The following is an 18,995-nucleotide window of genomic DNA, read 5'->3' as shown; positions in this document are numbered from 1 at the left end:
CTGGTAAAAGGTCTGGTTCTTTAGATACAGAATTGTCACTTCTGTCAGGGATCTGGGAAATTTTCTTAGCTCATGTCACCCAGTTTACCTATAGTGATTATAAGTAGGTCTAATGCTCTTTGTTTAGATAAAGTCGGCCACCTCTGTAACGTTGACAGTCGGGTCTCCAGGAAATCTGGGTGTCCACTTTTAAAGCATCCTAGTTCATGTCACTCAGTCAGAACTGCTTATCAGGATTATAGGAAAGCTGAGTTACATGATGCATTCCCTGATGACAGTTTAGTTACAGCCCTTCTATAATCAGACAAAGTGTTAGCCATACCTGTCAGGATTAAAGCAAGGCTGGATCTTCTATAAGCGGGCATGTTGGGTGCCCACTCTTAAAGCATCAAGGATCATGCCACTCCGCTTTCCTATAATCTAAGCAGGCTGATTTTGCTCTTTAAAATTAGATACAGAATATGCCCCCCCCCCCCCCTTAACCTGATCAGTCAGATGTATGGGAAAGCTGGGTGGCAGTGATCATGGTGTTAAAGAATTAAAAATTCCACAGAAAATGTTCAGGCAAGCCCAGGATTTAAAGTCCTTTAAGAAATGAGATGTATAAATAAATAAAAAATTGGGAGGGGGGGGTAGTATGCTCTGCCGGTATTATACTTTACGTATTTGTCATGCATCTGCGGGATCAGCCGCACTGCATATTAACCCCATCAAAGACCTGGTCATCAGAATGAATGTGTGATGGTCCCTGGACCTGCATCAGTTTTCTTTTTTTTTTTTTTTTTTCCCACAATCTTTCAATATAGGTTTAGAAATGGTGACTTCAGCATCTATAGGCTTTACAAAACTTTATTCCCTAATTTGCAATACTCCCAGGTCCTCCCCATATTGTATCTCCGCTCAGCTTTGCCAAATGCTCTTTCTGTCTCAGGTGGTTATTGTGTATATGGTGACAGACTGGATTGTGGATACGTTAGATCTCTTGATATCTCCTTTTCTCTATTCATTTTCATTGCTGGAGATATCTCCATGCTCTATGTAACCAGGAGTGCTTGTCTTATGCATAGGGAGAGGGTAATGGCAAGTGGCTGCCAGACTCTTGTAACTCCAACAAAATCCCTGATTACCCTCTCCTCCCCCCGCCCTCCCAATGTCCTGTTTGGGTGGTCAGAGGGTCCCATCTACTATATCCTTGTAATCCAGATATGTTCTGCTGCCTCACATTAGGTGCGAGTAGATGCACTTGCATGGGGTGTTTAGTTGTAGGGGGATTTTTCCGATATCCCAGAGGTTACTATTACTAGTATTATGAATAATGGTTGGGCCTTGCGGACAATACTGAGTGTTTAGTGGTAGTCTAGGCAACTCTGGCGGCCATTGTCCTGTCACTTCTTCCCACGCTGGATGAAAGTATACCTGGACAGCCTGTGCGAAACCATTATAGTTACATAAGTGCGAAGATGTATCCATTGTTTAGGTTTAAACTTCTGCTAGAGGCTGGCTTCACTCAATCCCTTTGCACCATGGAGCATGTGGTCATTGAGCATTAGTCAATATTATTCTTTCTGTCCCCAAAAATATTCAGCGATGACTTGCGTATTTCTGTTGTGTTCAGTAGATCGGTCTGGAAAGAAGGGGCTACTTGGCCGTCCTCATCTAGTGGCACTGAACAGAGATGCCAATGTGTCATGCATCTTCTGATAATGGGGTAATCACTTACAGAAGGGTAGACTCGTGCCAAAGCATCCTGCAGCAGTCTGCGGATCTCTCTACGGGATCTGCTTCTATTACTGTTGATACATAATTTATATGGACGTGTTGTAATATTTGCAGCCACAGGGGCCGGCATTCATAACCCTTTGCTAGTCTATCGATGTGTATTCGGCTCAACATGACCCTTTAATAGATTCGTACAACTAGCTGTGTACATTTGTGGGGCTCTTTGTAGCACTGAGTAATATTGGCTATTGAGCACATTTATCCGTGTGCTGTTCTATGGGCTCATGAGTAGACTGTTCTAGCCTCCAAACTGAGAGCAGGTCCAATACCTGCCCATATTTTATGAGGTGTGTATTTATGGTTATTGAAGATCTCTGGCAGCATATCATAGCTTTGCAGTGGCATGGACTATTAAGGGTTAATAGAAGGGACTTCTACCAGTGTTCACATGCACAAGATTCATTGCAGCGATTGCATTATTTTTGCATATGTATCCGTAGCCCCCCACCCTGATGCCACCTGAAGCCAAAAGTGTTGTTTTGGCCTCCTGGATTCGACCTGATTTCCGCCTGTATGGAATGTGGAAGCCTAAGGTGTCTGTCGCTTTAATTGCATACACTGGAGATGTACATCTAGACATACTATATACAATCTGATTAACTGCTGATTCTACAAGCTATGTTCCTTCTGTGTTCGGGTGTTGCATTTGATTTGCACTTGGAAATAGGGGGAGAAAATTGAGCGCTTGTAGTTGTACAAGTCCAACATGTTTTGCTTGGTTTATGAGAAAAACTTGCGCTCCCTGCAACGTGTATGTATGAGATACTTCTATACACATTACTGCCAGCCAGTGTGACACTCCTTGTGCTGGCGCCCCCTGCAGCCTGTGTGTATGAGATACTTCTATACACATGACTGACAGCCTGTATAATGTGACACTCCTTGTGCTGGCGCCCCCTGCAGCCTGTGTGTGTATGAGATACTTCTATACACATGACTGACAGCCTGTATAATGATGTGACTCTTCTGGTGCTGGCTCCTCTGTGCTTCCTGGTGCTTGTGCCCCTTGCAGCCTGTGTATGAGATGCTCCTATACACACGGCTGCAGTGTGTAGCAGCCTGACATAAAGCACTAACAACGCTTTACTATACATTACATACAAACATGGCGGTGTCCTTTTTAAATATATCTAAATGCAGCACCTTAAGCAGCTAAACTGTCCAGAACTAGAGACGTGACATATACATTATGTGCAGGTATGAAGAGAAATTCGGCCATTTCCATGGGAAATCCCAACACATTTTACTCTATTTCTGAGTTGACCACTATATGTAGCTTGACACAGTTGGTTGCTGCTAGTAACTGGTGAAGCATCTTGTCTAGCTGAAGGCTTCCTATGTTACAATGCATCTGACCTGTTTAGTAAATACACTTAATGACTATTTCAAAGTAACTTTTTTGTATACTTGGATCTACCTACTGCTATAAAAACATTCTGTGAAAACGGGAACAAATATTGTGTGCAGCCAGGAGGGATTCTGAGAAAGTCCTCTGCCTGGCACAGAGCTGGAGGGCAAATGTTCTGTAAACACTGTCAGCTCAAGCAGTACCTACCCATCTACTGTACGCGAAGCTATTGCAACACTGTCAAGTCTGGGAGAATAACCTATTTATTCCCCCATTATTGTGTCTCTAATGAAGCTCGGGGACAGATATCCAGCCGGTTATATGTCCCCATATATGCCAATGGCGTCTGGCCACAGTATGGTGGGGACAATGTGCGTCACCGTACTGGGAGGGGGGGGAGCATGTTCCTATATGTACAGCCAGGCACTACAGGTCCCATTAGAGAGCGTAGTATAAGTTATTGTGAAAGAAGATAGATCCAAAAACTGTCCCTTACTAAAATTGGAGTGAAGCCACAAGATGCTCTCTAAAGACAAGATATTAATGGTCTGTCCTAATGCTAGATGATTGGTGTCAGATCATTGGAGGTTTTGCCCCCTGCACAGCAGCGAGGTCTATGTAGATAGTGAACATCATATAGAGCAGTGGAGAACCTATGGCACAGGTGCCAGAGGTGGCCCTCAGAGCCATCTCTGTCGCCAGTCGGGTCGTTGCCCCATGACAGAGTTCACCAAACAGGACCAAATCCATCAAATCTTCCTGCAGTCCCAGGCAACTTGAGAGAAGCTGCTCTCAGCGCTATTTTAAAGCAACACTTCATTGGCTTTTTGGAACTGCAGTTAAAACTGATCTGCATTAACTTTGGTCCTCCTGCTGGACCCACAATTCTTCCTGTACAGAGAGACCCTGGAGAGAAGCTACAATGAGTCTGAATTTGCCCTCCTTCTTTCAATTGTATTGGTGGCTTCAGGGGACCCGATACGATTAAAAGATGTGGAAGAACAGGTAGCAATAAGTTACTGCTAACAATGCACTTGACGTTAAATAAGTGGCTTTTGGTTGTAGTTTGGGCACTCTGTCTCTAAGGTTCTCCATAACTGATATAGAGGATAACTTCTCCTCTGCATCCATTACAGGAGTCGCTCCTTTTCAGTATATTCATATACTCCATACTATCAATTTGAATGCAACAAATCTAACATGAATCAAAGCCTATAGTTCATTCTGATTTGATATTCCGTTTGATCATTTAAAGGGATTCCACGTTGATATACACTCACCGGCCACTTTATTAGCTACACCATGCTAGTAACGGGTTGGACCCCCTTTTGCCTTCAGAACTGCCTCAATTCTTCGTGGCATAGATTCAACAAGGTGCTGGAAGCATTCCTCAGAGATTTTGGTCCATATTGACATGATGGCATCACACAGTTGCCGCAGATTTGTCGGCTGCTCATCCATGATGCGAATCTCCCGTTCCACCACATCCCAAAGATGCTCTATTGGATTGAGATCTGGTGACTGTGGAGGCCATTTGAGCACAGTGAACTCATTGTCATGTTCAAGAAACCAGTCTGAGATGATTCCAGCTTTATGACATGGCGCATTATCCTGCTGAAAGTAGCCATCAGATGTTACAGGGTACATTGTGGTCATAAAGGGATGGACATGGTCAGCAACAATACTCAGGTAGGCTGTGGCGTTGCAACGATGCTCAATTGGTACCAAGGGGCCCAAAGAGTGCCAAGAAAATATTCCCCACACCATGACACCACCACCACCAGCCTGAGCCGTTGATACAAGGCAGGATGGATCCATGCTTTCATGTTGTTGATGCCAAATTCTGACCCTACCATCCGAATGTCGCAGCAGAAATCGAGACTCATCAGACCAGGCAACGTTTTTCCAATCTTCTACTGTCCAATTTCGATGAGCTTGTGCAAATTGTAGCCTCAGTTTCCTGTTCTTAGCTGAAAGGCGTGGCACCCGTTGTGGTCTTCTGCTGCTGTAGCCCATCTGCCTCAAAGTTCAACGTACTGTGTGTTCAGAGATGCTCTTCTGCCTACCTTGGTTGTAACGGGTGGTGATTTGAGTCACTGTTGCCTTTCTATCAGCTCGAACCAGTCTGCCCATTCTCCGCTGACCTGTGGCATCAACAAGGCATTTCCGCCCACAGAACTGCCGCTCACTGGATGTTTTTTCTTTTTCGGACCATTCTCTGTAAACCCTAGAGATGGTTGTGTGTGAAAATCCCAGTAGATCAGCAGTTTCTGAAATACTCAGACCAGCCCTTCTGGCACCAACAACCATGCCACGTTCAAAGGCACTCAAATCACCTTTCTTCCCCATACTGATGCTCGGGTTGAACTGCAGGAGATTGTCTTGTCCATGTCTACATGCCTAAATGCACTGAGTTGCTGCCATGTGATTGGCTGATTAGAAATTAAGTGTTAACGAGCAGTTGGAGAGGTGTACCTAATAAAGTGGCCGGTGAGTGTATATAAACCCTCAGTTACCTGCGCAGGAACATTAGCAAAATTGGCTGTGAAAAATGGACCGATCTGCATCATTCTCATTGTTAAATGTAGCCTTTAAGTGATCCGTGACTAGGACTTGCTTTACTTAACAGGATCGCGCAGTTCGTTAAAGCAACAGGCGTGGGCAATGATCCATTAAAAATGACTTGCATGTAGTGTGTGCGGCTAGCCTTAATCTGCATGCTGGCATCGTGGTGTGTGTTATAGGCCCTCTTTTACTGTAGTTGTGAAATGATAATGGAAGAACCATGTGGTCTGTAGCTATAAGTGTAGTATGGAGGGTGGGGAGATGTGATGGATTTATTACAGTGTAAGCATTGGTAGAAGGTTTTATAATGTAGCTTGCAGATAAGTAGCTCTATAAACCTTCGAACTCTATCAATGGTTTTTATGCATTATGGACCAAACATACCTTGAGAATGTTGTAGCGACACTGATGCAGAAACATATCTTGTTTAATCCCTGAACTGGGTGATTTTGAAACTATAAAATTAAGGCCTTTGGCTGCTGTACATGAACACATTAGTTCCACATACACAGGTTGATTAGTCCTGTCTGGACAGTTCAGGCAGATCCTAAGCTATGCTGGGGAGGACTAGGCTGGAGCAGTGCATAATTGGGTGAGGAGAGCACCGGGGCAGCCACAGGAGCCCCAGAGCCTTATTATCATAATTTTATAAGTGTTTGGTTTTGTGTTTGTTTGGTGTTTCTGCATCAATGTAGCTACAGCATTCTCAAGGTATGTTTGGTTCATAATTCCTAAAAACAAATGGTAGGTTTCCTTTAAGTGGGGTTAGCCACTTTAAAGGAACAGCATTATTGAAGACATGTCTCTGCATGTGTATTTGCCTCCTGTGAGCGCTTCAGACTTTCCCTGCTCTCACTATGCTGCCCTCTGCATAAATAGACCAGTTTCTCCCTCAGTCCGTCCTCACCCAGTGTCTTTCATTCACAGGCCATATCACTGACACTCGGGGAGAGCAGGATGAGTTACAACTCTCCTGCTTCAGCTCCTTTTTCAGCAGTGCTCAGTCATATCAAATATAAGATAACTTTTACTGAGCCTGTAGAGCTCTGGAGGTCTTTCGAGACCCCCTGTGCTGAAGCTTCAGACTGTCAGTCTCCTTCCCCTCCTACTCTTAGAGATTACTGGAGACTGTGTAGCGGCCTGTGATGCTATAGCCTGGAGGGGCTCTGGTAATGTCCCCAGAGCCCTTCTGGCACATTGGCATTATTTTAAAAGTTGATTTAAGAAGGAAGGCGGCCATGGATAACAAATATCATATTACCACAGTCTGGAGTACGTGTCTTTGGTCTATCATGATAGAATTTGAAGGGAGACTTCCTTTAAGGGGTTAGATTGTTAGTGAAAAACCTGCAAGTACATCCCTTTTCATGTATACAAGGTAATCTACAAAGAGCTTTGGTGCTTGGTATAAGCAGCTGAGCTTGATGTTTCCCAGTGAACATGGGGGTGGTTAGTAGTAAATCGTGAGATGTCAGTGTAATTATGTACTCGCTGGTGGATAATACTGTTCACCCCTTATGACTTTGTTAGGGTGCTTTTATTAATATATTCAATTTCATTCTTGAAAATTGTTGGTGTTAAATATTGACATGTGAACAGCCAGCAGTGGAGCCTGGTATACAGCAGACGGTCTGTGTATCTTTGTTCTGCAGTGTCTATAAATGATGGCAATATGAGACATGTGGTAATGATGTTCCTTCATTCTTCTGTGTATAAACACCGGCAAATGTACCTAAATGAGCTACTTGAGGTAGTCAAACATTCTGCACCCCTTAGGTGTGCTCGATGCCTCCGGGTGCCCTAGGGTTCATGAGAACTAGGGCTTTACTTGATGGAGCAGCACGTGCCCTGCCTCACAGATGTCTATGGCAGATGGGACTGTTGCTGATGGCCGAGCACATAGTTCTGCTATTTCTAATAAACTACTACTACTACTAGTGACGAGTATCAGATAATAAATCCTTTATTTATTTATATAGCACACACAGAACGCAGTGCTTCACAGAGCTTGCTAAATCAGTCATTGTCCCCATGGAGCTCCCAATATAATCATCTAATCAGTATGTTTTGGAGTGTGGGAGGAAACTGAAAGAAACCCACTCAAACATGGCGAGGGAATACAAACTCTTTGCAGGTGTTGACCTGAATGGGACTTGAACCCCGGACCCCAGCGCTGCAAGGCTGTAGTACTAACCACTGCACCATCATGCTGCCCCTAAGATGGCTACTCTAGACAATACTAGAAGTTTACATGCTTGACCCATTAAATCCCCATCTGATAAGTGCATATAGGGAAAAATAGTTGGGGTTACAGATGTATATGTACCCACACGGTCTATATGAGCCACTAATGACTCGTGGCAATGAGATGCCTGTTGTGAAATGAAGGTTTCTGGGCCCAATGTGCTTCACTTATTCCTGCAGAAACTGAAATCATTTGTAAGAATTCCACTATTGCATAGTATTGCCTGAAGTCACATGGGAAAGGGATAAGAGTTAAGTCAAAAGGTTTCAGGTAGATTAAGGCTATAAAGGTAAGTGCTGTAGTAGTAATCTTTATATAGCACCTATGTGTTCTGGGTGGGGGGTGGTAAACAAAAAATAAGATATTACAAAGTTGTATGAAACAATAGGACTCTGCACGCAAGAGCTTACACTCTATGAACGGTTGAACCATACGATTTACATAAGGAACAGGAACACCTTGAACACGGTTTACAAAGGAAAATAAACATAAGAAAATACCTGGAATCGCACTCTCTCCTTTGCTCTAGGTGCCAATGTAAGTACTTGGTTGCCAAAATGGAGGTGAAGAAAGAACACAATGAAGGTTTGTCACTAACCTCCTCCATAAGACAACTCCCTGGAGGCATGCAAGACCTGTATACGGTCCCAGGCTGTAGTTTAGGCACTTGCTCTATCAATAGAAATCTACTCGTGTCTGCCCTTAAATGGTCAGTAAATTGTCAGCAAACTGCATAATTCAGTAGTAAAAGCTAAAATGCATATTCTTGGCATCCAGTAAAATGATAAACTGGATGCCATTTCTGATGCTAAAGTAGATCCTTCACACAGGGGGTTGGAGGAGGTGGGATCCTTCCTTCCACATCTAATTTTAAAGAGAACCTGTCACCAGATATGTCATTTTAAGCTGATGACCAGTTCCTATGCTGTGATGATTTAGAAAATGCTTTTGTAAGCTTTCTGAATCATTTCAGTAGTTTTATGTAAGTAACTGGAATTACCTGGCTCCCTGTCAGCGTCATGTGGAGAGTCTTGATGGTGGGGCACCTGCAGCCTGTGTCTTGGCCTCCATACATTCTCCCCTTCAAACCCTCCCCTGCCTGCTCAATGCACATGACCAGAAGTGGGGAGGGGTGATGGAGCGTCATGAGGCACATAAAGGCTGCAGCTGCCTTTCCCCAGGGACTCGCTGCATGCTGCTGGCAGGGAGCCAGGTGATGTGAATTAAACTACTGAAATGATTCAGAATGCTGACAAAGGTATTTTTAGAATCTGAATAACATGGGCCACTTAAACTCATCACCAGCTAAAAATTCCATTCCTGGTGCCAGGTTTACTTTAAAGTATAGTGTTTTCTATAGTACTTGATATGACACCGGGACATAGACAGGATTCCAGAGCTCAAATAGGGGTCCACTGACACCATCCCAACTGTTGAGCTAACTTGCTTGACTATATATTGATGCCGCTACTTTGGACTCGGGCCGGCTGTGTGAAGGTCGACAGCTAATCCGTTTTCAAGATCTCAATTATCCTGAATTGTTCCGCTGGCACCTGTGGTGCTTTTTGGCCATTGTGAGGGTCCGCTCAGGCACTGTCAGGAGAAAAGACCGCGCTGGCTGCACACACGTGGCGGAATAGGACCTGCTCTACAATTTGCAGCTCCGGAGTGAAAACCAAGGCAGTGTTTATAAGCCTATAGAAATACATGGGAGATGGCCGCTAGGCTTTTTTACAAGGGGATCTACCCTTTAATGAATCCAAAGCCTGTTTAACTTTCCAGTTGTCTTAATGGCTTGACATTTCATGCGCCGCTGTTTACTGTGTTGCTTAAATCCTGCGTTATCCACATTATCATAAGTTTCCCTTTTTACGTTGAGTACACACCACTTTCCGTTGAACACGTCCGCCTACGTCTCCCATAAGCAGACACCTGGCAGCCGGCTGCGGAGTGTTTGTTCACTTTTGATGTGTAAATGTTTGCACGATTTTATGCTTTCCTGGGTCCTGTCCGCCGTCCTCCTTGTATTGTGTATACACAAACGACAAATCAACACAGCCTTGAAGTCCTTTCATTTAAATGCTACAGAAAAGGAACAAATGTGATGGAGAGTAGGAGCGAGTTGCATCTCTAGTCCTGTAACGTTTTTATTTAAAAAAAACCAAAAAAAAAAACCTCCCCCTCTAACCAGAAGCACGGTGGCTGAGTAGCACTTCTGCCTTGCAGCACTGGGGTCCTGGGTTCGATTCCAACCAGGTCAACATCTGCAAGGAGTTTCTCTCCGTGTTTGCGTGGGGTTTCTCCTGGTACTCCCACATTCCAAAAACATACTGTTCGGCCCCTTCCACAATTGCGTTGCAGATCACGTCAGTCTGATCAGGGTTTGGTCAGTGAAAAACTGACTTTTTTCATCAGAGTTCAATCAGTTTTCAGTCAGTTTTGTTCAGTGTCTGAAATTGCATTGAAAACAAGCATGAAAAACAATGTGAAAGGACTCATGGCTGAGCTCTATCTTTTCTATGACAATTGATGCGTGAAAAACGCATTGCACTTGCAAGTGTCTCAGAGTGCGATGCGTTTTTGATGCATCTCCATAGACTTGTATGGTGCGTTTTTCACGCGCGTGACTTGCAAAAGTAGAGCATGCCGAGATTTCAACGCACGTTAAAAAAAAGTGCGCGTGAAAAAAAATGCAAGTCTGAAAAGTCCTATTGATTACAATGGGTCAGAGCGCAATGCAAGTTCTGCACGTCAAAAGCATGAGCAGAAAACGCGCGTGAAAAACGCAAGTGTGAAAGGGGCGTTAGGTTGTTTAGATTGAGCCCCATGGGGGCAGGGACCAATTTGCCATGCTTTGTGCAGCGCTGCGTAATCTGTGTGCGCTATATAAATAAAGGAATTATTATAAGCCTGTTGCTCCTCTTACTCAGCAAAGGAGAGGAGTTGAAGAGATCATATGCACCAAGTCCAGCTACAAACTTAAAAGGCAAACCGTTTATTACTGGGCCCTTTACAAAGCAGTATTAGACTTGTTTGTTCACTTTTATTTTAAATGCTTTTGTAATATCTTTAACAAAATACAACTCTCATCCCCTTGTTGACTGGGACAATTCGGTGGTTGGTCTCGCCCAGCTTCTTCCAGGTTCCTCCTCTAGAGCCCTAGTAACCATCTGTCGCCCCCCCCCCCCCCCCCCCCTACCGAAAAAATTGTTTCCCTCAAATGCCTACAAAATCGGAGTTATAAACTTGCCTGGCATCTTGGGAGCTATAGCGAGTTGAGGGGTGTGACCTAATATGTGACCAGGGTGACATCACAGGTCCTTTAGCCTCGTAACATTAGCAAACTACCGCATGTGCATGTCTGACCACATTATTTAACCACAGCAGCCTGCATGGACTTCTACTCCTCTCCATGCAGGCAGCCATGATTTTCATGATACATTCTTGGTGTAAGGTTAGAAGGCTAAAGGACCTGCAATGTCACATGACTTTACTGCTGCATGCAGAGAAGGCATGGGGAGGAGCTTCTGGATTCAGCCCGAGGAGGCCACGTCCACCACAACTCGCTATAGACATCCTTGCATAGCAGGTAAAATGATAAAGTTCAATATATGTCTTCCCTTTAACACCCATGATTTGAGTATTATTCTGCTAGGCCATATTCTAGTATACAGCAGTAACTTACAGAAATGTTCACCTGATTCTTATATGACCATATAATTTTAATACCGTAGGTAACCATGAAACTTTTCTCTTGTCCCTTTTAGGTTAGACCGCCTCTTCATATTGCTGGACACGGGGACAACCCTGGTAACAAGAAAAGCGGCTGCGCAGCAGCTCGGGGAAGTGGTAAAACTACATCCGCACGAACTCAACAACCTGTTAAATAAGGTACTTTAAAAAAATGTTTTAGCTTGTTTGGTAGCGGTTCTGAATGCATCTCTAAATATCCACTTTGCTCTATATAAGGTCTTGATCTACCTGCGCAGTCCAAACTGGGATACACGTATAGCGGCAGGGCAAGCGGTGGAAGCCATTGTCAAAAATGTTCCAGATTGGAGCCCGACGGCTAGAATTAAAAAAGGTAAGGTAAAGGTTATGTCCCCTTACTGGTAAATCTCAGAGCACCCCTTTAATGTTGCTCAGGCGAGTTGGATGCCTTTATTATTATTATAGTTGATCCTACACCAGCTCTTGGTGCTTGTAATCCAGCTCTAGCACATGTGCTTTTATATAAGGTAACGGGTCGTCTATATCTTCATCTGTTTGTAGAGGCCGGATCAGAGTGTTCGAACGATGAGTCGTCTGCATCAGACAGACTGAGCTTTGAAAGGTTTGATATAGCCAAGCTACTTAAACACGGCGCTTCCCTCCTTGGCTCTGCTGGCGTGGAGTTTGAAGTACAAGATGACAAATCGGGTAGGTCGTTAAGTTTCCTGCTTCATCACTTGGTTCTCAGCAGAGAAGCCACATATGCATCTAGTGTTATTCACACACAATGGGGCTCATCCCACGTGTTATCTAGTATAATGTGCATGTGCCCTGCAACCAAAGTGTGTGTAAAACCTGTAGGCATAGGATTAAGGTCACTTGTATGATCAGGCATTGGAATTTATTTTGTCTTGATGAAATTCGTGAAACACGTCATATTCCAGTCCTTTTGGGAGACAGTGAGCAGCTGTCTTTCCTTGGTGTCAGTGGTAGCCTTAGCCTTTCCCCACAACCAGCTGATGATTTGATATTGATCCCTATCTTTGCATGTCGTCTGCTGCTCCTCCAGCATTCTTATCTAAGTTGATGATCTGTCTCGTTGCGAAATATTGCTGATGTAGCACTCAGCAAAAGCTGCACTTTTTGTAATCTCCTAGCTAATTGATGGAGCAGTAGGCCGAGTACCTGTCGCTCCATTCAAAACTGTGGGAGGGTTTCATATTTCCGGCACTCCTATTCAGACTGTAAGTGTTGGCTATACAATGGTGATTTAAAAAATCACTCCCATATTCTTCAATGGAGCGGCAGATCAGATGTTTAACCTAGTGCACCTTTCGTAATGGGACTCCCGTTCTCCAAGCAGTCGAACTGTCACTGATCAGATTGTTAAAGACTTGTCAGCTAAATTTACCCCCCACACCACTATTACCTGTTGGTAAAGGGTTAAAAGTCCTCTCCATATCTGCCACTGAGGCATTGTACCTTAATTACAGCTGTTTTTCTGATATGCAGATTAGTAGACTGCTGAAGAGAAGAGTCAGGTCTGGAGCTAGCAGTGAACCTCCTCCTCCTTTTGACTGATGGCTCAGTGTCTCTTAAAATCTCTTCCTAAGCAGACTGGACTTGGACTTCCTAGATTTTGGGCGAAATTGTTCTCAAAATGTTAGAGCGGGAGGTCTCTGCGGCGTAGTCCTCTGTCCTTTCCTTGTCCTAACCAGAATGCTGTCTCCTAACTGCATGACATATTGTAGCAGCGACCATTGTGTAGGCAAACTGAAGGGCTTCTCACCATTTCACACAGCCTGCGATAGACATGGTCAGGGTTAGGGGATGGAACTCTGCATCAGTGGGCAGGGATAACATTTGGGGAACATTTTTTACTTGTGGCAGGAGACCTATTTATACTGGGATGCCTGTGCTGCACTTTTAAACAAAGGTGTGTAGTGGATGGGTGAATAAGGTAACCAGTCATCAAGAACAGGCATAAACGTTAAAGGCAATAATGGCACAACCGTGGTACAAGACCTTTAGAGAACACATGTCAACCACGCTGCGCTCATATCGTTCTATGCGCTTTATACATGCTTTTTGTTCATTGTGCAGTGTCTTTTCATTTTGCAAGGTTTGCCTTGCAGTGTAAAACTTTGCTATCATCCCCATGATGCTTCAACATTACCATAATCCTTTGGAGACGGAACCATTTCTTCTCACAATGCACTATGATCCTCTAAGCTCTATTTTCTGCACCATAAGTATACAGTAATGGAGGCTGGACATTGTTCCCCATGGTCAAGAATGTGAGCACAGTTGGCGCCACCTGGTGGCATGCTATTTTATCCATGTGTACGTCCACCTAATAGAATAGATTTCTCACTCTCATCCTACAGCTAGGAGTTCATAGCAGTTTACTGTGAGATGGTTTTCCTTGCTGTGCTCACTGGACAAGACTGAATAAAAAGGGGCATCTGGCTGCCATGCAGTAAAATGAGGATCACTGCGCAAGGCCTTTTTTTGGGGGGGGAATAGTCCTTCATGTACACCAACGCTACTGAGTTTGTGCACACTTCTGCATTCAGTCAGTACTTACCATTGTCCTGCTGACAGGTTCAGTGTTGTGCTTACAGATTGTTGCTGGTCTTGGGTATTTGATTAGTGGCTATAAAATGCAATTTTCTTCTAGGCGATGTGGATCCTAAGGAAAGGATAGCTCGGCAAAGGAAACTGCTACAGAGAAAACTGGGCCTTGACATGGGAGCAGCCATAGGGATGAGCACGGAGGACCTGTTCAATGACGAAGATTTAGACTACTTGCCAAGCAACACACTTGTACATAAGCCTGTAGGTAAACGTTTAGTTGGCTTTAACATTCAATTCAATATCTTTTTGGCTATATTTAGATTTTTGAGAGGTTTGGGTCACTATGTATTTTGTCTGTCTTACAGACCCTTCAGGCAGCAGAGTTTATAGACACCGAATTTCTCCCGGGAATGAGCAACAGGCAGAAAAACAAGGCAAAGCGAATGGCAAAGCTTATTGCGAAGCAGAGATCGCGGGATGTGGCGGACACCAATGAAAAGAGGTGTGTGGGGCTTTACACTCTTACCAATTTGCTGTGTGAAGGGACCTCAAGCATGCAGAAAACCAATCCATATCCATGTACTTGCAGGACCATACTTCAAGAGTTCTAGCTGTTTGATCTCAGGCACTTAGAACACAGTTCTGTTATCATTTTAAAGAGAATCTACCCTGTATTATCACATAAGGATTGTTTCAAGGTGATACAGAACCAGAGATATCCACTATTAAATTTAATCAGGACCGGGCGCTGTAGTTGAAAACCGGGACTGAAAATTTCTTTCTATAACACCAGGACACTGTTACTAGGTGACATGGTTCGTTTTAAATGTTCCCCACTATATAGATGTATTTATGGGATACTTTTATGGGGGATGTGCAGTTATTTTTGTGTGTCAGCTATGAAGGGGGTTAATCACTAAGTGTTTTCATAATTTTCACTTTTCCAGCAGTGACAGTACAGATGGGGAGCCAGAGGAGAAGCGAAGGAAAGTGACAAACGTGGTCATCCCTCAGCCTGCAACAGAGTCCAAGGTGCTGATCGATAATGTCCCAGACAACTCTTCTTTATTTGATGAGGTAACGTTAATTTCTTTTCAAATCTGTTTAGGCAGGTGAACTTATAAAAAAATCTGCCAAAAGGCCTCCGAAACCTCACACATGGTGCACGCAGCTTTGCAGTCAATATCACTAAGTTTTCCTGCATTCATAATTTGTCTGTGGTCTCTGCCTTCAAGACTGCACCGTTATACTTCCCTCCCTGCAGGAAAATTCTGCATCGTATAGGTTTCCTTTTTTACAGCAAAACATTCTCTAACCCTGACAACTGCTTTCATGGTTGTATGAAATTCTAGAACTAGGTCTAGAGGAAACGGACCTTGAATGTCTGGACACCATGATGGAACTACTGGGAGAGGGTGGACGTAATCCGGGTGAAGGTCCATTTACAAACCTGAAATTACCGTCCAAAAAATCCCCGCCTATTAATAGTGACACTTCCCTGGATGCCTTCCTATGGTTGGTAACGGACCAACTTAGGTCCTTGGAGAAGAACCGGGGGGCTGCGTATCAAAACCTAACCCCCCAGGAGAGACAGAGCATCAGAGGGCTAGAGGAGGACTCCTCCATAGTTATCAAGCCCTCTGACAAAGGGGGGAACTTGGTAATTATGAATAGGGATCAATATGTCCTTATGTGCCACAACATGTTGCGGGACAAGAACTGCTACCGAGCTCTTGATATCAACCCTACCCAGCTGTTTACAACATCTTTGATGGGCATCCTACATAAAGCTAGGACCGATAAGCTCATTAGTCAAGTTGAATTGGATTTCTTGTCACCTAAATTCCCCAAGGTGGCCACATTTTATGGCCTCCCAAAAATACACAAGGGGACGAATCCCCTTAAGGGACGCCCGATAGTTTCGGGCATTGATAGTGTGACTCAGAATGCCAGTATCTACGTTGACCAGATTCTTCGCCCATTTGTTCAATCACTACCATCGTATGTGAGAGATACGATGGATGTGTTGAAAAGTCTGGATGGCATCCAAGTTGACCCAGAAACTACATTTTTAGCCAGCCTGGACGTTGAGGCCCTATACAATTCTATACCTCACGACAATGGCTGCAATGCAGTGGCGAGTTTTTTAAGTACCAGAGGTGTCCAATATCAAAGGCATAATGAATTTACGCTTGAACTGCTTAGATTTATATTGGAACACAATTATTTTACCTTTAATGGTAAATTCTTCCACCAGCTCAGGGGGGTAGCAATGGGGAGCCCCTGTGCTCCCTCATATGCGAACCTCTTCCTGGGCTGGTGGGAGAAAGAACTGGTTTTTAATGACCAACTTACCAGGTTTACATCCCACATTCTGATGTGGCTCCGCTTCATAGACGACGTGCTGATTCTTTGGAATGGATCAGCATCGCTCTTTGATGAATTTGTGAGCATCCTAAACACGAACTGTATTGGATTATTTTTGACCTCCGAGATCCAAAAATATAAAATATCTTTTTTGGATCTAACGATCTGGAAATCTGAACGAGGTAAATTAAACACCCGCATATTCAGAAAACCTACAGCTACAAACAGTCTGTTACAATGGGACAGCTGGCATCCTCAGCCACTTAAACGAGGTATCCCTAAGGGACAGTACCTCCGAGCTAGGAGGAACTGTTCCGATTTTTCTGAATATTTGTCAGCGGCAGCGGACCTCAAATGCAGATTCCGAAATAGGGGTTACCCTGAAAAAATTTTAAGGGATGCCCACCATGATGCCCTTAAAAGACAAAGAGACACGCTTCTAACACCTCGTGTAAGGGATATACAGACTGGACCAATACGCATCATAGGAACATACGATGCGAGGCATCATCAAGTTAAGCAGATCCTGTCCAATTCTTGGAAACTGCTTCAAATGGATCCAGACATTGGAGGCTTGGTGGGTGATGGACCCAATATCACCTACCGTAGGGGGCGAAACTTGAGGGATAAGCTGGTCCATAGCCATCTGGAACCACTGACCAATATTACCTGGTTACCTAGTCCCCCGAAAGGTACCTTTAAATGTGGGGCATGCAAGGCATGCAAATCCATCAAACAAGAGAAGCTGTTTACAAGTAATTCCACCGGACACACATTTAAAAACCAGCAGTTTATTAACTGCAAGAGTGTGGGAGTGGTATATCTCCTAACCTGCGACTGCGGCTTGCAGTACGTGGGTAAAACCATCAGGGAATTTCGTGTTCGAGTCCGTGAACACATCAGGGATGTAAAGAATGCCACGGATACCCCAATTTCCAAACATGTATGGGATAAACATCGGGGTGATCATGCATGCATTAAATTCCAAGGCATTGAACTTGTGCTACCCCCTTGTAGAGGGGGCGATTTTGACAGGATTGTCACACAACGAGAGGCACGCTGGATATATGTGATGAATACAGAAAAACCAAATGGCTTGAATGATTCAGTCAATTTTGCATGTTTCATTTAGATGGCGTCTAATACATACACATGCAATGACCCCATGTGGCCTCTAATCGTTTTCTATGTAATCTACTATACTACTCCATTGTTTTCATTTTAACACCTTATTTTTATGATATTACGTATGTATGCCGCCTGGGCAGATATATTCTTGGTTCATAATCAGTTCTCCCCCCTGTTGGATACCTGGTCAATAGGACCGCAACCGGGTCCCCAGTTTAAACGATGCTTGTATTGGCACTAACATACTCCGATCAGGTGACGGCCCTCCTATTGGCTGCAGCGCGGCGAGCCTCCGGCACACGTCACTTTTCTTGACGATTGGTGATTGGTGGTAAGCCGGGCAGCACCGCCCTGATGGGGAGGGGCCTAACCTGTATAAGATTCGGCTGCTCGCGCGCGGCGCTTATGGCCGCTACAATGCCGACACGTTCAGACATGGACGTATGAACAAATAGAAAGTCCATGCTGCCCAAAGCCTAAACATTATATCCAGCCTCTGATGATGCATGAGCCGAAACTGGTCAATGCAGAAACGCGTCAGGCAGGGATTAGGCGTATGTGGAACTGAGCTAGTATAAATATGGCTCATTCAAATATATCTGGCTAGGGCTGTGTATGCATGACTTGACGATGTGATGAATGAATTGACCAATGTCTAAGTCACGCATTGACCCTATCTAACTTAGTCTCGTGCAACCCATATACAAAGCAGAACATTTTGAATACAATTATCATCTTTGTTCTGGTGGTGTTACACGAGAGCCTGAAACTCTGATTTAAGTTTGTTATTCGGGTGTTACTAGGCCCACTTTTTAATGGTATTAATAAAATTGATCTTAAAACGTTCTTCTTTATTCAGGCAGAAATATTGTATGAAATTCTGTAGGCATTGAATGAAAACAAAAACGGCTTATAGTAACAGCTGATGACCGTATTTTGTGATCTTTTTTTCTTCCTCTAGACGAATGAGTGGCCTCTGGAGAGCTTTTGTGACGAGCTTTGTAATGAGCTGTTCAATCCATCTTGGGAGGTGAGTTCATGGTCAAATGGGCATGGTAAAAATAAATATTAATGGATGTCCATGCTGTTTTACCATTTTTGCTGGAATTATTATGTTTATGTCTGCTTATGTTTCTGTTCAGGTCCGTCATGGTGCAGGCATTGGTCTCAGGGAAATTCTCAAAGCCCAGGGTAGAAGTGGTGGAAAGATTGCACAGAGTACATTTGAAGAGGTAAATGAGTTGTATGGGTTGTACATGACCCGATGATGCAGCA

The 18,995-nt window shown here is 44.0% G+C and overlaps 1 protein-coding gene across 2 annotated transcripts in view; it reads left to right on the top strand.

The window, feature by feature from the left end:
* BTAF1 (B-TFIID TATA-box binding protein associated factor 1) overlaps nt 1–18,995 on the top strand; it is a 37,807-nt gene that overhangs the window by 1,119 nt on the left and 17,693 nt on the right. Inside the window, exons 2-9 of one of the 2 annotated variants that reach the window (XM_072131093.1) lie at nt 11,705–11,828; nt 11,907–12,021; nt 12,210–12,356; nt 14,329–14,486; nt 14,591–14,727; nt 15,176–15,302; nt 18,682–18,750; nt 18,863–18,952. In XM_072131093.1, the coding sequence (XP_071987194.1) occupies nt 11,705–11,828; nt 11,907–12,021; nt 12,210–12,356; nt 14,329–14,486; nt 14,591–14,727; nt 15,176–15,302; nt 18,682–18,750; nt 18,863–18,952 (967 nt within the window). Of the gene's footprint in view, nt 1–11,704; nt 11,829–11,906; nt 12,022–12,209; nt 12,357–14,328; nt 14,487–14,590; nt 14,728–15,172; nt 15,303–18,681; nt 18,751–18,862; nt 18,953–18,995 lie in introns of both variants that reach the window. The other variant, XM_072131092.1, reaches the window with a different exon arrangement.

Source organism: Engystomops pustulosus, chromosome 11 (assembly GCF_040894005.1).
Source record: "Engystomops pustulosus chromosome 11, aEngPut4.maternal, whole genome shotgun sequence".
NCBI classification, from domain to species: Eukaryota; Metazoa; Chordata; class Amphibia; order Anura; family Leptodactylidae; genus Engystomops; species Engystomops pustulosus.
This window is presented reverse-complemented; position numbering and strand designations above follow the sequence as displayed.